At 40.5% G+C, this 18,764-nt stretch overlaps 1 protein-coding gene and 1 long non-coding RNA gene across 7 annotated transcripts in view; one reads left to right on the top strand and one right to left on the bottom strand.

The window, feature by feature from the left end:
• Positions 1-1,169: 1,169 nt before the first annotated feature.
• LOC135328522 (uncharacterized) lies at positions 1,170-2,079 on the bottom strand. Of its 2 annotated transcripts, none has more exons than XR_010389515.1 (2): positions 1,889-2,079; positions 1,170-1,380 (listed from the first exon to the last, which is right to left on the bottom strand). It is a non-coding gene; the product is annotated as an uncharacterized LOC135328522 (long non-coding RNA). The 2 variants fall into 2 exon arrangements; XR_010389514.1 differs by having other exon boundaries at positions 1,170-1,377.
• PLEKHA7 (pleckstrin homology domain containing A7) overlaps positions 1,179-18,764 on the top strand; it is a 160,885-nt gene continuing 143,299 nt past the window's right edge. For 4 of the 5 annotated variants that reach the window (XR_010389512.1, XM_064513083.1, XM_064513082.1 and 1 more), the window contains exons 1-3: positions 1,736-1,940; positions 2,073-2,149; positions 2,461-2,518. Coding sequence is in view for 4 of the 5 variants with exons in the window: in XM_064513083.1 (XP_064369153.1) it covers positions 1,858-1,940; positions 2,073-2,149; positions 2,461-2,518 (218 nt within the window). In the remaining variant the exon portion in view is untranslated. Of the gene's footprint in view, positions 1,373-1,735; positions 1,941-2,072; positions 2,150-2,460; positions 2,519-18,764 lie in introns of those variants that run through there. The other variant, XM_064513084.1, reaches the window with a different exon arrangement.

Raw genomic sequence — 18,764 nt, 5'->3', positions numbered from 1 at the left:
CTGGTGCAGCATGTTCACCTGTTGTCTGAAGTCCCTATGAAGCAGAGCAGAGTTGTCCTACCCCTTGGTGCCACTATTCTTGTCCCCTACTTCCTTCTCACGATGTCTTTTTGTGTACTTAGAAGAAAAATAGTGTGTATGTATTCTCTTCCCCCTACAGCAATTCTTTTGCCTCTTAATCCCTCCCTGTTGCATGGGTTCTCCCTCATCCCCACAGCTGTGCTCCCACTGTCCTCCTCCATTTTTCTTTACCCAGTCAAGCCATTTACCCTTCCCCACCCGTCTGTGCAGCCTGACTTTCCTCTATTTAACACTCTCCTTCCACCCCCTAAGCTTCTCCTGAAACATCCTCTCTTCCCAGCTTTCTGATCCTCATCTCTCCCCAGGAACAGTATGGCAAAAGAGCACACAGCCATGGTTGGGGCTCTACCACTGCTGCCATATTTGAGAGAAGCAGGTTTAGAGTTCTCCACTCTGACCTTTCTTGACTTTCTCAGCCCTCCTCTTTCTGCTGACTATTGCTGCAGTTATTACTACGGCCAAGGCAATGCTGAGAGGCGCAGACTGGGACTCCGCACTTGGGACCCATCATTGCTCTGCTGGCTGGCATAAAGGACCAGAGGAAGAAAGGTAAGAGCCCTGCTCAGAGGGAGACCATCCATGACCTCCCCCCCATCTTCCTGTCCACTCTGAGGACGTGGCCCCTCAGTCTCTGAAGTGCATCCCAGGTGACTGCAGCTTTGCCTGGAGCACTTTCTATGTCCTTAGCTATAGACCCTCCATCCGCCAGCACCAGGACTGGTAGGGATTTGAATGCCACCGACTGAACTGGGAGGAGTAAGGTGGATTCATTAGTGGGCTTTTTCATGTTACTACTCCCTCTTTTTCTAGGTCTTTTATGAATACAGGGATTGCCACAGGTCCTTTCACAGGCCCTTGTAATACTTCCCAACTCTGCCATTTACTGTCTCTCTGCTATTTCTTAACCATGCAGTGATCTTGCCTCTCTTTCACGGCTAACGAGAGGCCTTACTTTCCTTACTTTCCACCATTGATAGAAGTACATCTCTGGGCATAATAGAAGTAAAATACTGTTACACCCATGCTTATTCATTTTGTCATGTTCTAGAGAGTTATGCAAGTTCCCGGGAATCAGACTGCAACCATAGGAGAGTCATCTGGGCTCTTTATTTAACAATAACTTGCTTTAAGGATGTTCCTCCTTCCTATCAGACCTTGGAAACAGGTCTTGTCCATGCCGTACACTCCTGGCTTTGGAGCTGGCATCCGTTGCTCCTCTGGTCTTGTGCAAGTTGTGCGTAACCGCAGCAGGCCGGCCCCTGGTGCTACCCGGCGGAGCCCGTTCAGCGCGGTAAGCTGCTATGGGAACGGTAAAACGGCGTTGCCCCACGCTGCTTCGCCGGCAACTTAATTCTCCCCGGCTCTGGCTGGAGACCCGCCCCCCCCTCCGGGGGCGAGGGCAGGGGCGCGAGCCTGCCCGCTGCCTCGGGAGCGCCGGCGAGGACTCTTCTTCCCACTCCGAGGCGGGAGGTCGCGGGCCCCGGGACGGCTGAGGGGGGAGCGGGGCCGAGCCCGCCGCCGGGGCCCGCGGCGCGGGCAGCTCGCGGGCACAAAGGCCGCCGCCCCCCCGGGGTCCCCGCGGCCGCTGCCCCTGGGAAGGCGCCGCTCTCGTCACGGCCCGGAGGGCGGCGTCGCCCCGCGCCGGGGCGCCGCGCCTCTGGCGGCCGGTGGCGGAGGCGGTGGCGCTGCCGAGCAAGCCGGGCACTGGGCGCCGAGCGCCGGCCGCCTGCCCGCCCGCACCCCCTCCCCGGCCGGCTGGCTGCGCGCACGGCGAACATGGCGGCGGCGGTGGGGCGGGACACTCTACCTGAGCACTGGTCCTACGGCGTCTGCGGCGACGGCCGCGTCTTCTTCATCGAGTAAGGGGCCGGGGGGCGCCGGGGGGGCGCGGGGGAGCCGCCCGGGTGCCGGCCGCAACCCCTGCTTGGCCCGCCGCTGCCCGGCCGCGCGCGGTCGCTAACAGGTGCATGTTTTCCGCTTCTCCCTCCTAGCGACCTGACCCGCACCACCACTTGGCTGCACCCGCGCACCGGGGAGCCCGTCAACTCCGGCCACATGATCCGCTCAGGTGGGTGCCCCGGCGGCGGCGGTGGCGGGGAGGCCGCCCCCGACCCGACCCGACCCGACCCGACCCGACCCGACCCGCCTCGCCGCGCGCCGTTAACGGCCGCCCCTAGCTCTCGCCCCCCCCCCCCCTCGCGCCGCGCACCGCCAACGGCCGCCCCCCGCCTCGCGCCGCGCACCGCTAACGGCCGCTCTGGGGCCGCCCCCGCCCGCCCCGCGGCCGGAGAGGCACCTCGAGGGCGCGGGCGGAGTTCTCATCCCTTCTTTCCCTTTCTTTCTCTCTCTCTTTCTCTCTCTCTTTTCCCTCCTCTCCAGATCTGCCCCGAGGATGGGAGGAGGGGTTCTCGGAGGAGGGAGCCAGCTACTTTATCGAGTGAGTATTTCCTCTGCCCGCCGCGGCGCTGCCGCCGGGGGGTTGCGCCACCCCTCCCCCCCCCCCCCCCCGCTTAACCTGGCCGTTTCGCCGCTTTAATGATTAACGCTAGGGAAAGTGAAAATGATGTGTGCGCTTTCGGCGGCGGGTGGGGAAAGTTGGCGGCTGGGCGTGGGGGTTGTGATGGGATCGAGGGGAAACGCAGCTCTCCGGATCCCCCCCCCCCCCAGCCCGCCCTGCTTTCGCGGGGACAAGCAACAGGTTTCCCCCGGGGGGCGGCTGCTTTTTCCCCCCTCCGTCCTTGGTGTTTGAAGTGCGGTTTGTGGCAGGTGGAGCATTGCTGCTGTGTTCGGGCAATGGTTGAAGGTGGCAGCTTGTTTTTATATTAAACGGCAAGTGTTTGTGGATGCAGCACTGCGAAGTTTTGCAAGCTCATGGTGCTCAGCCTCTCATCCGAGAGGCAGGACTGAAGGGTGGAACTTGCTTTGCTTGTGCTGGTGGTGGCTGTTGTGTCTTCAGTATAGCGTATCTTTTTCAGAAAGCAGTTAAAAACTTGAGATGTGCTGTCTGTTAAGGCACTTTTCTTATACGAGATGCAAGTATGTTGTAATAAAATATGATAATTGAGAGAGCTTCTCTCAAGATTAGCATAAAGCTTTTAGGAATGTAAACAGGAGCACTTCAGGAATGTAAGAGCAGAAGTTCAATCAAATTGGTAAACCTCTGGGATGTTCTGGATATATAGTTACATGTCACTTCTGAGGTCTCTTCAGATTTCTAAAAGAAGATGCATGCCTTAATTTCCTGGAATTCATAATTACATAAAGGATTGCAAAGTACTTGGATCACTGCATTGTTTCAACACAGGACTGGAATGGACAACCTGGGTCATGAAGTGCAGTCTCCTATAACTTGGCAGCTGTGTGATGGATGTCTATTTTTGAAAAGCCTGCAAGGCAGTCCCCCTAAACCCTATGGCAAACTTGAATTTGTCGTAAAGATCTAACTGCAGAACTACGATGTGCCAGATAAAGAAGGGAGTGACTGAGGGCATCGCAAATACTTCCAAGAGCGGGATGTTTGTTAAATAAAATTCTGGATGATCCTATAATGCGTATCAGGCCCTACTCTAAATAGGTAGAAAAAGCCCAAAAGCTCCTCTTTGGCTGATCCAGAAAATTCCTTCCAGAGCCAAACTGGGCAATTAGTTTGCCCTCAACTTATGAACAAGAGATTTCAGCCAGGCATTGGAGAGAAGCTGAATGCTGTTTATGGTAGCTACTCTTTAACTGTGGCCAATCTCCACTGCCTCAAAAAGAAAGAAAAAAAAATCCTTCTGGTTCCACAGACAACTAGTAGAATCCTAAATTATCATATCTATACACAATGTAAGTGTAATATAAACAAATGAGATAATTTCTGCAGATACAACACAAAATTATTTTTTCTTCACAGGAGTAGACCTGTTTGTTCTGTCCCTTCCAGAAGCTTACTACTGCAGTTTTAAATCACTTTAGATTCCTTTACCCTGCTGCTTTGCTGGGAAGACCATTCTTGTGTCTTATTTGTCAGGTGATCAGAAAACTTCTAATGTCTGGCCCATTAAATTCAACTTGTGTCCAGTGTGTTGTCATTTGAACTTGGGTTAATAGCGTTACTTTAAATTGGAATTGGTACAGGAAATGAAATATGGAATAGGGTGTACATTTTACAGAGTGATCAGATAAACTTGGCCATCTTACTTAGGCCAAACAAAGTTTTGAGAGAGGGCAACAGTATTTTTTGACATAAATCTGTTCAGCTATATTGCTTCAGACCAAAGGTTCACCTGATTGGCATCCCCTTTTCATCACTGCTGAAGAGGATACCCTATGGAATGCAGCATGTGGTGTTTCTTTTAGTGCTGTTCGAGCATTTATATTTTCAGCTTGGAGGCTTCCTGAGCCAGGTGGGGTTTCTCTGTTTTTTTTTTTTTTTTTTTTCCGTGAACATGTTTAGCTCCCCTTGTGATCATGCAAACTTCAGTATCTGCAGCATCCTTAGATGGGGAGTTCATACCTCCCTACTCTGTTTTTCCATTCTATGTTGCCTCCACCTGATGAGTTCTCAGTTTATAGAAAAGGTTGTTGGTTCCTAAATGCATGATTTCACATGCTGTGCTATTAAATTCCATCTTCCAGCCCTCTAGCTGACCGAAACCATGACCTCTTTTGTGTAACGATCCAGTCCTCTTTGTACTGGTAATAGTTTCCAGTTTGGTGTCATGCATAGAAATTTCATGAGCACATATGTAGTTCTTACTCCTTGGCTACTAATGAATTTATGAAATTGGATCAGTCAGCACATTGAGCTCTGAGGAATGCTGCTAGTAACGTCTTTCTCTCATGGTAATTTACAATTTCCTCTATAGTCAATTCTTATGTTACTTCTACTTTGACTAATTTCCAATGGGATGCTGTATCAAACTTTTTATTTAATTATATATAGGTTAACTTCACTTATATAACTGATTTCTAATACAGCAGTAATGAAGAGATTAGACTAGTTGGAAATGAGCTGTCTTTGATAAAAAAATGTATTGTAATTTATTCTGCGTTCCATTTATTTCCATGTCTTTACCTCAGTACTCTGGGCTTGAAACATTGTACAGTAAAACAGACAAAAGTTTATAAGCTGGTCAGGCTTACTATTAAAACCAGGTAAGCTTTTTCTACCCCTCTGATCATAACTGATCTTTGTTGATCACCATTTGGTAGTTTTAGCAAAATCTCACTTTTTCTTTTGCAGCTTATCTCCAACTTAAATAGCTTGCCCTAAATGGGAAAATGGGATTGCCATATGTTTTAATCTGTTTTTCCATATACATAACCTCAACATCTTTGTTACTCTGGATCAAATAAAGGCACAGCTTAATCAGCTTTACTCAATGTTGATACTGATTATTAATGACTACAATTTGGTCACCTTTGCTAGTCAACTATGAGACCTTCTTCATAATATGACTTATTTCCCCTTTCACTTTGAGTGACAAGGATGTGTGCGAAAGAGCAATTTAATTTTTAACCAAAAAAACTGTGTGTTCCATTTGCTTAGTATGCCTGCTTTTGATCCACTTCAAGAGGACTATTGATTTAGGAGTGATCTTAGTCCTACATGTTTTTTTGCCTAATAGTATCACAGCTCTTGAGTTTCCTGAATGTGAGTGCTGAAGACAGCTTGAACTACCTTTTCTTCTCTTTTTTGTTTTTTCTGATGTTTTTGAGGTATGCCCTATAGGTTGGGCAACTGCTTATGTCGGTGTCATTGCAGAAAGAATGTTGTTGCTGAGCTCACTTGTGGGGTTGAATGAAAACCTGTAACTCTTGCTCAGATTCACTTCAGGTAGTTGACTTGCTGATGCGAAGTGGTAAGTCTAGTTGGCAGACTCTCTTGTTGGAGGGAGATGTGACATACAGGGAAAATAGTGACTGATAAAAAACAGTGCATGTATGCATTATAATTCAGGTTTTTATTTCAGTTTGCTTGTTATCTTTCACTGATCATCTGAACTCCTAAATTTGGAAAGCGTTGAAAATCTGGAATATTTTTTGTTACCTTTTCATAGTATTGAAAGATTGAGGTGCGCATTTATGTGAAAGGATCCATTCTCCAGTATTAGATATCTAGCTGTGACTCAAAGTACTACAAAAAGTGTGCTGCAAGCTACTGAGACTGTTTTAGAATGCTGCAGTAATATTGCACATCTCAAAGGTAACATTGCATTCAAACTGTAGCCTAAAATCAAGAGTAAACAAGTGGAAATCCGCACTTAAATAGCTGAAGGTAACTCTGTGTTGATTTATTTGTGAAGTCAGTTGTTTCATTTGGAGCATGTCTGACTTGGACTCTTCCTCGGGTAAATCAGTGAAGAAGAAATAGAACTCTTAACCAAATGGCCATGATTCGTGGCAATAGCCTGTAATTGTTTGCAACTATTACTATTTAATGTGCCTTTTATTTAATCTTTCGGGTATTTAGAAAATATGCATGGCACATGTTTCAAGTGTTTGGAAATTATTTTGCTAAAAGAGTGAAGTACGCAAAAGTTGTGAATGCTAAACTGAAGGCTGCCTTTGTAATTTTAATTCTGCCATACCTAACATATGTATTGAGATACCATGTTACTAAAAACTGTACAGGAGCTCAGTGTCACCCGATGTGGGCTATAGATTATACCCAATTAATGACTATTTAATCATAAAACCTTGAAGGGGAAAAGGCCATCTGGATTATTGAGTCCAGTCCTTTTGATAACCTGAGAGAATTGTTTTATAATCTCCTTAATAAATTTAATCAAAATGTTTCTTAAGCCCTACAGAACTTCCTATCTTCCCTGCTCATACCAGAATGTTGAAGACTGCTCCTCTTTAGTGGTATTTTAAGTGGGCTGAAGCATATACTTTAGTATGTGTTGCAGAGCCTGGTCTATATGCAATTTTGTTTCTTCTTCCTTGTGCTGTTTTCTGTGATGGTTATTGCTGTAGCAATAAAACATCTGGAGCACTCAGCTACTATGAGTAAAGAGTGGTGATCTCCCTGATAATGAGATCTTCAATACAGATGATGTTCTTTTGTGTTTTTGAACCTGTGCTTGAGATGAAAGGTCTCAATTAGTGTTAGTATCTATCTGTAAGTATACAAAATGATGTGAAATACACCTGTGAACACCTATGAAGAACAGGCCCATGAAGTACTTCACTCTGTCATTGTTGCGTATAATGAGTTTGAGTTGTATGGAGTTCCCGAAGTAGAAAAAAAATTGTGTAGCTGGGAACGCATAAACTCACCAATGAAAGCTGAAGAAGTTTACGCTGTCATTAGAGAATTTGAGGGTAGTCTCTGGCAAAATGAAAGAACTTTGTGTGCTGTAAAACTTTGTGGAGAATCTTTTAGGGTAGGAAACCTGGACTGGTTCCACAGCAGAAGGGTAAGGCTTCAGTTTGGATAAATCTTGAGACGGACTGTATGCAGCAGTTACAGGCATAGGTTATGATTTGTTACTAGAATTCAATCCAGAATCCTCATGAAGAGACTAGATTTCATTGAGGTAATTTGTACTGATGGAAGAACAGATACAAAATTAAGAAATGACAGAAAAATGCCAAAATTAGATTTTATGTTGAAACCTAAGGGGAAAAAGCTGTCCCATCCTGCAGTTCTGCTGAGATGATAGATGGTCTTTAGCGGCCTCTACTGGTTTATTAACAGGAAATTAGGCAGCGAGAGAAAAGATGGGAATATTTTTTTTTTCCCTCATTGTTAAGAAAGTGTTCTGTTAGGAAAGTGAGGGGGGGAAGAACTATGTACAAAAGTAAATGGCATTGCTTGTAAGAGTTTGTCTGCATCTTTCCTCTTGTCCTTTCTTCTCCAGCTCTGGGCTTGATCATACAGCATGTTTAATAACTTGTATTGTGTGGGATGGCAGACAGAACTGAGATGGGAATATTAGACTTGCTGGGTAGATATGGTAGTGATGTTTCTTTCAAGCTGGGGAAACCCTTAAATTTTCTCTTCTGATGATTGTCAAAACAAGAGAGACCAGTACTTAAAGAGTAGAGTAAATGCTGAAAGATTTGTATGCAGGCAGAGGGATTGCAGACAGCAGGGTAAGTACTTTGTAGTTTAGCTCCCAGAAAAAGAAAAAGGGTACCTGCTTCCTGAGGTGCAGTGTGCCTCCTGGAAGGGCAGGTTTGGAACTATGAACAAGGAAAATGCTGCGTGTGGTTTGAATCTGTGATGTATATGAAGAAGAACATTGTGTGCATGCCTTGGGAGCGAGGGGGAAAGTGTGTGAAAGGAGGTCCTGGTTTTTGTTCCGTTTCTAAAGCAAGGTTGCACCAAAAGGTGCTTGGCTTGTTTGTCAATCCCTGTTTGTCCTTCTTCCAAAATACACACTTGTTGGAAAACTAAATATTGACTGTCGGAGAAGGCAGCAAGGGTGACAAACACATTTAAAGCATAGTTCCCATTAAGTTGTTTTGAGTGCTCAGCACTTGTGAAAATCAGCTTCCAGAGTTTCAAGGTTCATCTGGGAAACAGAGGAACGTTCTTTTGTTCCAGTCTGGATTATATGACTTGCTTATATTGTAGCTTGTGAGCAAGGGAAAGATCTAGTTTCTAGAGCTGCCAACATCACCTTTGACTATGAGATAATTCTTTGAAATTTCCCATTTTGTTCATTGCATGTTCTGTTGTCTTTAACAGGAAGCTGTCAAAAACTTCAGCTATTCAGCCTCATTCCTGAAGTAGGCTCTATGTTTACATTCACTGAATCTGTATGTAAATATGTGCATGTATTTTGGAGAGTTGCATATTTCAGTGAGGGTTTTAATATTTCTGAAGGTCTCTCTAAAATGTAAAGATTAAAAATAAATACAATTGTATAGGTATAGATACAATCTTAAACAGTCTTGATAATCTTGTGTTAGATTTCAGACTACTCTCCAAAGTGTGTGTAATATCTAGGACACCATACTGGATTAGGAAATAGATCATTTTCAACACTTATAATTTTGTTTTGTTGATTACTCATTAAGTATCAAAAAAGAGACAATTACATTTGGGACAGTAGAATCTTTATATTAATACTGCATGTTTTGTTGAAGAACGTTGTTTTAAGCTATCGGTAGCCATTGTACTATATAGCAACTGGACCTAATCAAAAGGATTACTCATGCAGACAAATATATTATGCAAGATGTTTTTGTATTTTATCATGGAGAAAACAAAAAAGTACATTTTCCAAATGAGTCTTGCAATATTAAAGAATCTTTGTGTGCGCTTTGGTGAAAATAGAAGCATATACTTTAAAGTACATGAGTCCATTTTTTTCCCCTGGTTCTATGTTCCACACTTTCCTATTTTTCCGTTTGCTACAGATGGATTATACTAAAGATGAGTTTTCACCTCACTACTGATAAAAATTTACCATTATATCCAAATATTACATTTCATTAGTACAGATTAAGTGTACTGTTCTAGCATTACAGTGCTGCATCCCTCTGAGGACTAACTTTAATAACGGAGCATCACATTTGTTTAACATCACCATCCAATGTGACTGTATGTTCTAATTTACTGTTAAATCTAATTTATTTTGTCAGTGCTCTTAGATTTTTTTTTCTGGTGTAGCAAACATGCTAGCTGCTGCACAACAGCATTGACCTTGGCTTGGATGATGGAAAAGGATGGGGCTATAACACCATGTTACCTGTAGTTTTAGTTGCAGTATTAAGACATGCAGTTTTACAAAATCTGCTCTGAACTCTTAATTTATAAGCAGATTTGTAATTTTAAAAAGTTCAAATCCAAAAAGAATCTGGTTAAGCTCCCAACCCTTCTCTTTTTGATTGTCTGCCATGTAGTACTTGGCAAGCATATCACTGACTTGTCTAGACAGGTACAAAAGCTTGTTACCAATACATGGTAGGTATGTGTTTTTCCACCTGAAGTGTTCTCTATCTAAATCCTTGTTTTCCTTGTTGTTTACCTGTGTCTTTAAAGGCTTTGTCTTTAGCTTGGGAAAACAAAAAAAAAAAACACCAAAACTTTTGAAATGAGTTTTGGATGCATTGGCGAAATGAAGTGCTTGAATAGTCCTGAATTTTATTTTATTTGCAGTGTTCTGTCAAGCAAAGACTTGTAATTTTATTTACTTTTTAGAGGCCAGGTATCCTGAATTAAGGACAGAGTGCTGAGCATTTGGTAAATGCGTGTTCGTTTTGAACCTTGCTGTTTATAATTGGTGAAAAGGTAATTCTCCTGGGGCACTGTATAGGCTGAGATAGTCAAATATGACTAAGCAGCAAAGCAGGCTGTTAATTTTCTACTTTATTTCATCTGAAAAAATGTAAAGTTATTGGCCTCTTGCAATCTGCATATTTGTTTCAAAATGTCATAGTTGCATATTCTTCAAAGTAGGAAAATGCTTGAGCAGAAACTTTCAGTTAAGTTATATATCTGCTAGGTTCTGTATTTTTTCCAGTTATTTCTCTGTCCTTTTTCTGTGTGGAAAGAAGACTAACTTGGACTAAGTTAGGATGTTGGTGTTAATAATATGATGGAGAGCAATGAAAAAGTAGAAATGCACTATTTTTTTATCAGGCAGGGTAAATCAGAGGGCACATTTTTTGGGGGGGTTAATAGGTGTCTTTTTAAGGTGACTTTTAGGTGTTTTAGATGTGAGGTCTGCAAGTTTAACCTCTTAATGCTTGAGTTCAAGATATACTTTGGATCAAAGGCAAAGAAATAGTTCTTCTTCTAATGCATGTAACAGATTTATTGTTCTAGGTATTTCATCAGAATGTTTAAACATATCTGGGGGCAGAACTATTCTAACTGGTAAAGCAGCATTAATATTTTTTAAAAATATTTTTCTGAAGATCAGGAACCGTAACATTAGCTGTTTGCATGGGGAGCAAGGACTGGCAAAATCTGCATGGGAACAGTTGTTCCAGAGATGATGTTTTGTTTCAAAACCGTGTCCAATTGCCAGGGTTAAATTAAAATTAAATTATGAAAAGTTAGCTGCAAAATGGTGGAGACCCATTTTTCTTACATGGCTGTTATCAGTCACTTGATATTTGTTGTTACCATCTCAAGGTATCAGCCCTTCTAAATGTTATGTTTTGGTTTTGGTTTTTGCTCGTGGTGCATACAGCTGTGAATGTACTGTATAGACAGCAGGTTTTCTATGAGGAGAAGAAGAGCTGATCACCTTAAGACAGCAAATGATTTATCAGGCTTGTGTACTATCCATTTTTGTATCTCTGCTCAGGCAAATGTTTGTTTATATTTTTAGAGATTCAGTTGCCAACATGCCATTTTTTTGATGTGAAGTTGTTGCTTGTTTTCCAGCTAAGGCAGTAGTGATCTTGTTAAATGGTTTGGGAAGATGTCTTTATTTCCTTCCTTGCAAATCATAGACAGATGCTGTTCTTAAAATGCTACTTTTGTGTTTTACTTTTTAGCACAGAAATACTTGCTATCTGAAACTCTTTTTCAGATAGTGATAAGATTTATTCCTTTGGCGTAGTATATGCTATTACTGACAGTATTCAGTTTTGAATAGTCTGACCTCTTTCCTTTTGCTCTTCCAGTGAGCTATAGTAAGTTGCAATTTAAGTTCTTTGATAAAAATAATGACCAATGGCTTATTTTTATCTGTTTCATACTAAGTCATTACATGAAATTCTTTTAGTAAGCAGATTACAGGTATAGAGTTAGGCTTTGGTACACTCATTTATCGATTTGAATTCCTACAATTAGAATGTGAAGTGATAAATCTTGAACTTTCTCAAGGTTAATATCAGTGTAAAATATTTTTTGATGTCACTGCCTAGGTTTTTCCTCTTACTGTTAACTTTCTTCAGAAAGTGGACAAACAAATCTCCAACCCTCTCCATAAGATAGGGTTGCATTTCCATGCCCTTGTAAAATATTAAAATGTGTAAGGAAACACTAAAACAATTGTGAATGGAAGAGGAAAATCTGAATCTGAGAAAGAATTAAAACAGCACTCATTTTTATGACTTCTAATGTATTTTCGTCTGCTGCATGTTCTTCAGCATGTCATTGTTGGGCCATGAAATTGAGGTTTTACATAGGGATTTTTTATTGCAGTTGAAAGAGAAAAAAATCACAGGTAGAAACATAAATTGCAGTTATTGCTGAAACAAACATTACTGACCCAGAACATCGAATGTCTAGATTAAACACAAGGTATGGAAATATATGATTAAGGTATTCAAACACCTTTGATAATACCCTATGTTATAGTTATGCAGTAACTGTAAAATTGATGCGGAGTAGACCTTGCCTAGAGATTTACAAATAATACGGAATTTTAAATTCTGGTAGTTTTTTTTCCACACACTGAGCAATGTGAAATGCTGCTGCAGTGTTAGTGTTTCTGTCAGGTGATCCAGAGAATTTCAGTAGAAACGTCTTCAGGGTTTTTTATGAAATTTAAATAACTCTAGTACATGATTGTTGGATTTCTGCAAGGAGACTTGCAATCACTTATGTATGCTGACTTCAGTAAGCAAAATGGGATCTGAGCTGTGCATTTCCCTTGGGAGGCTGCAGAGTCAGACAGTAGCTGAGCTACAGCTGCAGTGTCTGAACCGAAGGTTCCTAGAGGGCTTGCAATGCTTGCTGCGTGGTAGTGCTGCGAACCTGTCGGCCAAGGGGCAGGATGTGCTACTTGGCAGGACCAGCAGCTAGTCCGTGGCTGCTGGCCCCTTGTACTGGGCTGGCAGAATCTGCTGTTATACTGCCATTTTTTAAATAATAATAATAATTTAAAAAATGCCCTAAGCATTCGAAGTTTGAGAAAACACTATTTAAATTGAGTGTGTGTTGAACAGGTTACCGAAAGAGAGGGAAGGATGGGAAGTATTTGAAGATGTAGATTATTGAATCGATAGTCTTTTGATAATGACTTTTGGGTGTATCCATATATTCACAAATTATAAAAAGCTGAAGCATTTTGAACAGAAAATGTGAACCTGAAAAGGCCACAGACAGTGTTTATATTAGATACTATGGATTGTTTCAGATACTGTTTCTGAAAGAAATCGCAGGGCATGTCTTTCATCATGAGGGGTTTAAAGTAGCCCCTCCAAAATTTATGTCCCTTTTCTGCAACTTTCCCTGCATCAGCGTTGTTTATAAGGAAGGTGACTATTTTTTTTTTCCTATTGACCAGATGCAGTGGTCACCTGTTGTGTCTGAAATACTTGTCATTTCACTAGCCAAACCTGTGGTTCTGGTAGCTTAGGAGGGGAGCTAGGTAATGAGGTGTTTGGAAACTTGCAGAAAAAGACAAGCAGGCAGTGCTCACAAAGCATAGTGGAACTACGTATCAGTCACCTTTGAGGAGAATAAATTTTTGAGTTTAGTGGTGGACAGGACACAAAATATAATGATGTGGGTGGGTTAGAAAGCATTGTTTTGAATTTTCTGAAAATAAATCATTAAATAATATCAATGAAAAAGACAGACTAAAGAGAGAAACCAAGGAAGAAAACTTGGGAGTTTCTGTATGCGTATACTTAGACTTTTCTCTTCTCTCAGCACAAAAGTAGCAGTCACAGAGAAGGGAGCTACAGATACCAGCAGGAGTTCAGTTTTTACAGCTCATCCTCCTTGACAGACCTAATGAGGGAACTACAGTTAGCAATTTAAGGGATGTTTCTGGTTATTAGCATGCTGTTTCTGGGTCGCTGTGGTAGCAGACAGAAGTTCAAGTACACGAAGGCTTGTGGAAGTCAGATTAAGCATTGCCTGAGATGTTTTAAAAAGTAGTAGCTGCAGGTTATATTTTGAAATAATATAGCTACAAGAATTTTCAGTTCGTTGATATATAGAAGAGAATTTTTCTTGTGTGGGCAGATGAGAAGACTTCTAAACTTACGTTTATGCTGTCTTACAGCTATTTTTTGACTGGTTTCTATTACTATGATGAGGTAAACTGTATAAAGCCCAAATATATTTTTTATTGGGAATAGAACAAAAAAGTGTGTTCTTTAATAGATAATGGCCTGCTAGTGAATATTATCTTTGTTTCCTTTAAAAAGAAAATTTCAAATGGCTTATTTCTGATGAATTGTTGAGATTTACTTGATTAGGAGCATGACAAGAAATCTATCAACAACCTGAATTAACTGTGATAATTCCAGACTATGTGATACTGATGTAGTCTATTTAAGAACAAACTTTTTGACATAAACAGTTTGTTTTCACCAAAATGTTAATAGTAAATTAACTTTTTTCCATTTCTTGTCTTTTAGACAAGACATCTTGTCTTTTAGAAATCCTGTTAATAACAAGTTTTCTAATCGTGATCAGATTTGCATAATGGTTTTGGGTGAAACTGAATTGGAGAAACATGCCAAGAATGCTGTTCTTGGTGAATATCAGCACTTCATAAAACAAGTGAAAATATATTTTAAAAAAAGTGTGATTATGTTTGATTAAGTTATTAAGTGTGCTGTGGCAAGGTTTCTTGGTTCTGCATGAGTATAGAAATCTGAGAGCCTGACCTCTGCAAATACATTAAAAATTAGACTTTTATTGTATTATTCATTTCTGTGTTTTATTCATTCAGCTCAGCAGCTTCCATGCCAATTAACTTGACATTCCATTTATTTTGGCTGCTGAGGCTTGTACAGAGAATGCTAAATTGCAGTATAATACTTGTCTACTGGGGAGGTGACTAGAAATATGAAGAAGGTATGAATTCAGAGTGTTACAGTCTGTGAAGAGTACCCATGTGAAGAATTAGTGTGGACTAGTAGCGTTAGGAAAGCCCTTATGTTTTCAGCTGATTTGAAGTTGATGTGCTTGTTCCTGTGCAGTGTTGTGGCTTTATATAAGCTGAGCTCTAGTTCCACAGCTATGAAATAAAAGTTTGTTTAAAACCAAAACAATCTTCCAGCTATTTGAGAGGTAGACAAAAACAATTTCTACCAAATAATCAAGTTACTATTTGCAGGAAAGTGGGGTCAGTAAAAGTTAGTATTAATTGGAACTGTTGTGTTCATAAACAAAATGATTTCTGTCCTTGAAATTTATCCTGTTTCACAGTTGAAATAGTTTTGATTACTTGTAGTGGTTTGTGTAATGTTTTGGGGGGTTTTTTGAATTTGAAGAATTTGAAGAAATTCTTCAGTGGCTATTTCATGCTGCACCAGTGTTTCCATTAAATGAATGTTTGGTGATACGGAGTGGAGGTCACAAAACAACTCAAACTGTGGCAGCAAATATGTGGATGGCACTTGAATTTCACTTCTGAAGTGAGCTAAAATAAAATGTCTTTCTTTTTTGTGTATTATAGAAATTGATTTTTTAATATCATGATCATTGATTTAAATAGGCAGATAGGAAGTCTTGGTTTCATTTTTTATTTTCAAGCTGATTTTAATCTAGAACCTTGTAAATTTGTTCTCTTCTAGCTGGTCATGAATTGAAAAAGAAAAATGAGCTGAAGTACTTTCCTGGTAGTTTTTGACAACTTATGACATAGGTGTTAGCTGAATAAGAAGAGAAAATATTTTCTCTGGGCCTACCCAGAAGCTAAAGCATTAAACAAGCTTTTGAAAGTAGTTCAGAGGTACAAGAGTTAATTTAACTTTTCCATGACATATGATGATTAAGTAATGAGGAAGATATTAAAATGTGTCACTTCCAATATGGTAGGAAAGATTTGTGCAATAAGGTAATGTTGAAATAACAACATATACAAATGTTTTGAAAAACGAATGTGGCCTCACATCAAGGTCTTCTGGTTTACCATCTTCATAGAGCAACATCAGAACTGCTACTTCTTTAGTTAAAGGCTATGAGGAAGTCTTTCTATATTTCTTAATGTTAAGAAAAATATTATATTTAATATCTGAAAGCATTGAGAAACAGTAGGAGCAGTTCTAATACAAGTCTCAAAATTTATGCCGTTTCAGCTGTTCAAAAGGGCAGTCAGAGCTTGGCAGTAAACGTTTACCTTGTAAGTGTGTGTCTGTGTGTGTTTTTGATTTTTTTTTTTTTTTTTTTTTTGGCATGGACCTTTACCACTGATTGGGGTAAAAACTCTGTCCCGTTCTACTTAACTCTCACTGGATATTCAAATAGACTAGGGTAACTCTTACAGTCGAACTTCTAATATTTTTAAGCTGGTTAGTAATGAAAACGGATACATCAACAGATTCGTACTGTATTTGCACTTCGTACTGTAATTGTTAGACATGAAATACCACAAGAGGAGAATGTCCTTTAAAGCTTTCTACCTCTTAGCTTGGTATTTTTTCCCCCAAAGATGCTGAGAGTAGTTTTTACAGGCCAGGAAAAACATATGTGTATTTAGGTAATGCATCTTTGGAAATAAGCTTAAAGCTATAGAAACCCAGTTATTAGAGTACAACATGATGTTCTTTTGTGGAGAGCAAGTGCTTGCATACAAATACTTGGAAAAAACGCAGACCAAACCGCTCAAATGCTACTGCTTAGGATGCACTTATCTATTAAAAAAAAGTCAACATTTTTTATAAACATAGGCCTCTCCGTAGATTTCTTGCTGAAGAAGCTTATCTTAAATGTCACTGCTAGCTTTTCTCAGGTGACTTGCATAAGGGCATACCTCTATAATGTGTCGTCTTAATTACTCAGAGTAGCCGCAAACAGCGGAAGGGACCCAAAATAGAGGGCTGAATACTTGCATTTTTACAGAGCTGGTACTGCAGATCATGTAGATACTGTTATTGATGGGAAAATATTCCTACTTTGTCAAGAAAATTGTGAGATACAAATGTGAGATACTTGTGGCCAGCAAAATTTAGACCTGCACACGCTGATGTGAAATTCTACATGACAGGCTTTCTTTAGCATTTAACTGCTCAGAGATTATGAGGAGTTATTTCCTGTAGGGGCTGGGAAACAGCCTGCTCTCCTGAAGCTGTGAGCTGCTGCTCTGGAGGGGAGACTTGTTGAGTCAAGATGGGTGGGTACAGTGAATTGAGAATTTCTGTCTGGGAACAGAAGAAGAAAGGTCAGGCTGAGAGAGCTGCAGACATCCTGAGACAGTGCTCAGGTTAGTGATCTAGGCAAAGTTATGGAGAGAGGAATTTTTGTTATAATATGCCTGAGGAAGGTTGGTTTGAGATGAAGCCTTGCAAGGCTGTGTCTGTACTTGGTTGGTGACTTCTCTATCCCAGTGTTAGGTGTGTCTTAACAGCTATTCTGAGGTATTAATGAAACTTGATGATTTCTTTTTCTCTTCTTGCCCAACCTATCCTGCTCCTTCTATGGATGTGTACACACATGTATTCTTTTTCTGATATTCTTCAGGTAATGGGGGAGAATTAGATATGACTATATGAAAGGCTTTGGCTTTGATTGGTTGGGATCTTGACCAGATACCTAGGTTTGCGCATCTTCCTGTGGGTTGGTTTTAGTGTCTGATTGCTCCCTTTTCCTTTTAGGGAGCAAGATGGTGAAGTAGAGAATGGGCACATCCTTGCATAACTCTGGAAAGGCATGTCGATTTATCTGGTTCAGAAGGGATGGAAACTTGATTGATTTTGGAAAGAAAAGGCCTGTTTTGTTGAACTGTTATGCCTAGAAGAATGTAACTTAATGACTCTTGATTCTTTTCTCTTAGGGGATCCTTACTGGAAATGCTGCATGAGCAGAGAGATTGATCAAAAATACCCCAAATCCTACTAGTTTTCAATGTTGTCATGCTGCACTGGTAAACTATTTTGCCGTTCTGTGTAGTTGCTGAATTGTCTGAGTAAATTCGCGACATGGTTAATGGGGTTTTGTCCCAAGGAATCAACTTGCGTGTTCAGTGTCCGTGATGCGTTTGTTTCCATGACCATTGCATAGAAATGTTCTGTTGCATTTGTGCATTCTGTAATCAGCCGGGCTCTCTGAATACTACAACAGTGAAAAATAAAAATAAATCCACTAAACAGACATGCATCTAACTCTTCCCGGGGAGGCAGCCTCAGCTAACTACAAAGCAGTTTCCAAGAAATTGCTCAATGACATTTCTCAAAAACTTCTTTTTAATTTCCATCTGTGTTGTCACTGATGAAGTGACAAGTGATTTCAGTAAAGCTTAAGTGACAGCTTCAGTTAAAAAAATTGTTTTTATAACATCTTTTATTTTTAATTTCTCGTATAGTTTGAAACTTTAACTGAAAACTTTGCTGATGCCTTTTTATAAACCAAATAAAGAAGGTTTCTCTCTCAACTGAGAAAGTTTCAGATATTCAAGTCACTGAAGTGTTTTAATTGTTATATTCTAAGGTTGTCTGAATATTGCAATTGAAATTTTGGTTTTGGTTGAGGGCTTAGAATAGGTTCTGAAAACTTTTTTTTTTTTTACATTGAGGTAAAAGAATTGATTGAACAACTTGTGGAACAAAAAAAAATTTTCTCTTGGACATAACACTTTCAAATTTGCCTTTTCAGTCATCTGTTCTGCTGAGCAGTGCTATATATGTCATAACTAATGCTACGCGGGTTTGTAATGTGCATGTATTAATGAAATATCACATTCTTGGTTGTTGTAGGTTAATTGGCAGCTGAAATACGATATTCCTGTGCTTACCAACAACTGTTTCCTGCTTCAACAGTGTTTTGAACAGAGAGTAACACCTTTCATGGTAGACTGTTTATATAGGAGCAAGACTATGGAAGCAAGCCG

Source organism: Dromaius novaehollandiae, chromosome 5 (genome assembly GCF_036370855.1).
Source record: "Dromaius novaehollandiae isolate bDroNov1 chromosome 5, bDroNov1.hap1, whole genome shotgun sequence".
Classification (NCBI taxonomy): Eukaryota; Metazoa; Chordata; class Aves; order Casuariiformes; family Dromaiidae; genus Dromaius; species Dromaius novaehollandiae.
The sequence above is the reverse complement of the archived record's forward strand: the minus strand, read 5'-3'. Positions and strand labels throughout refer to the sequence as shown.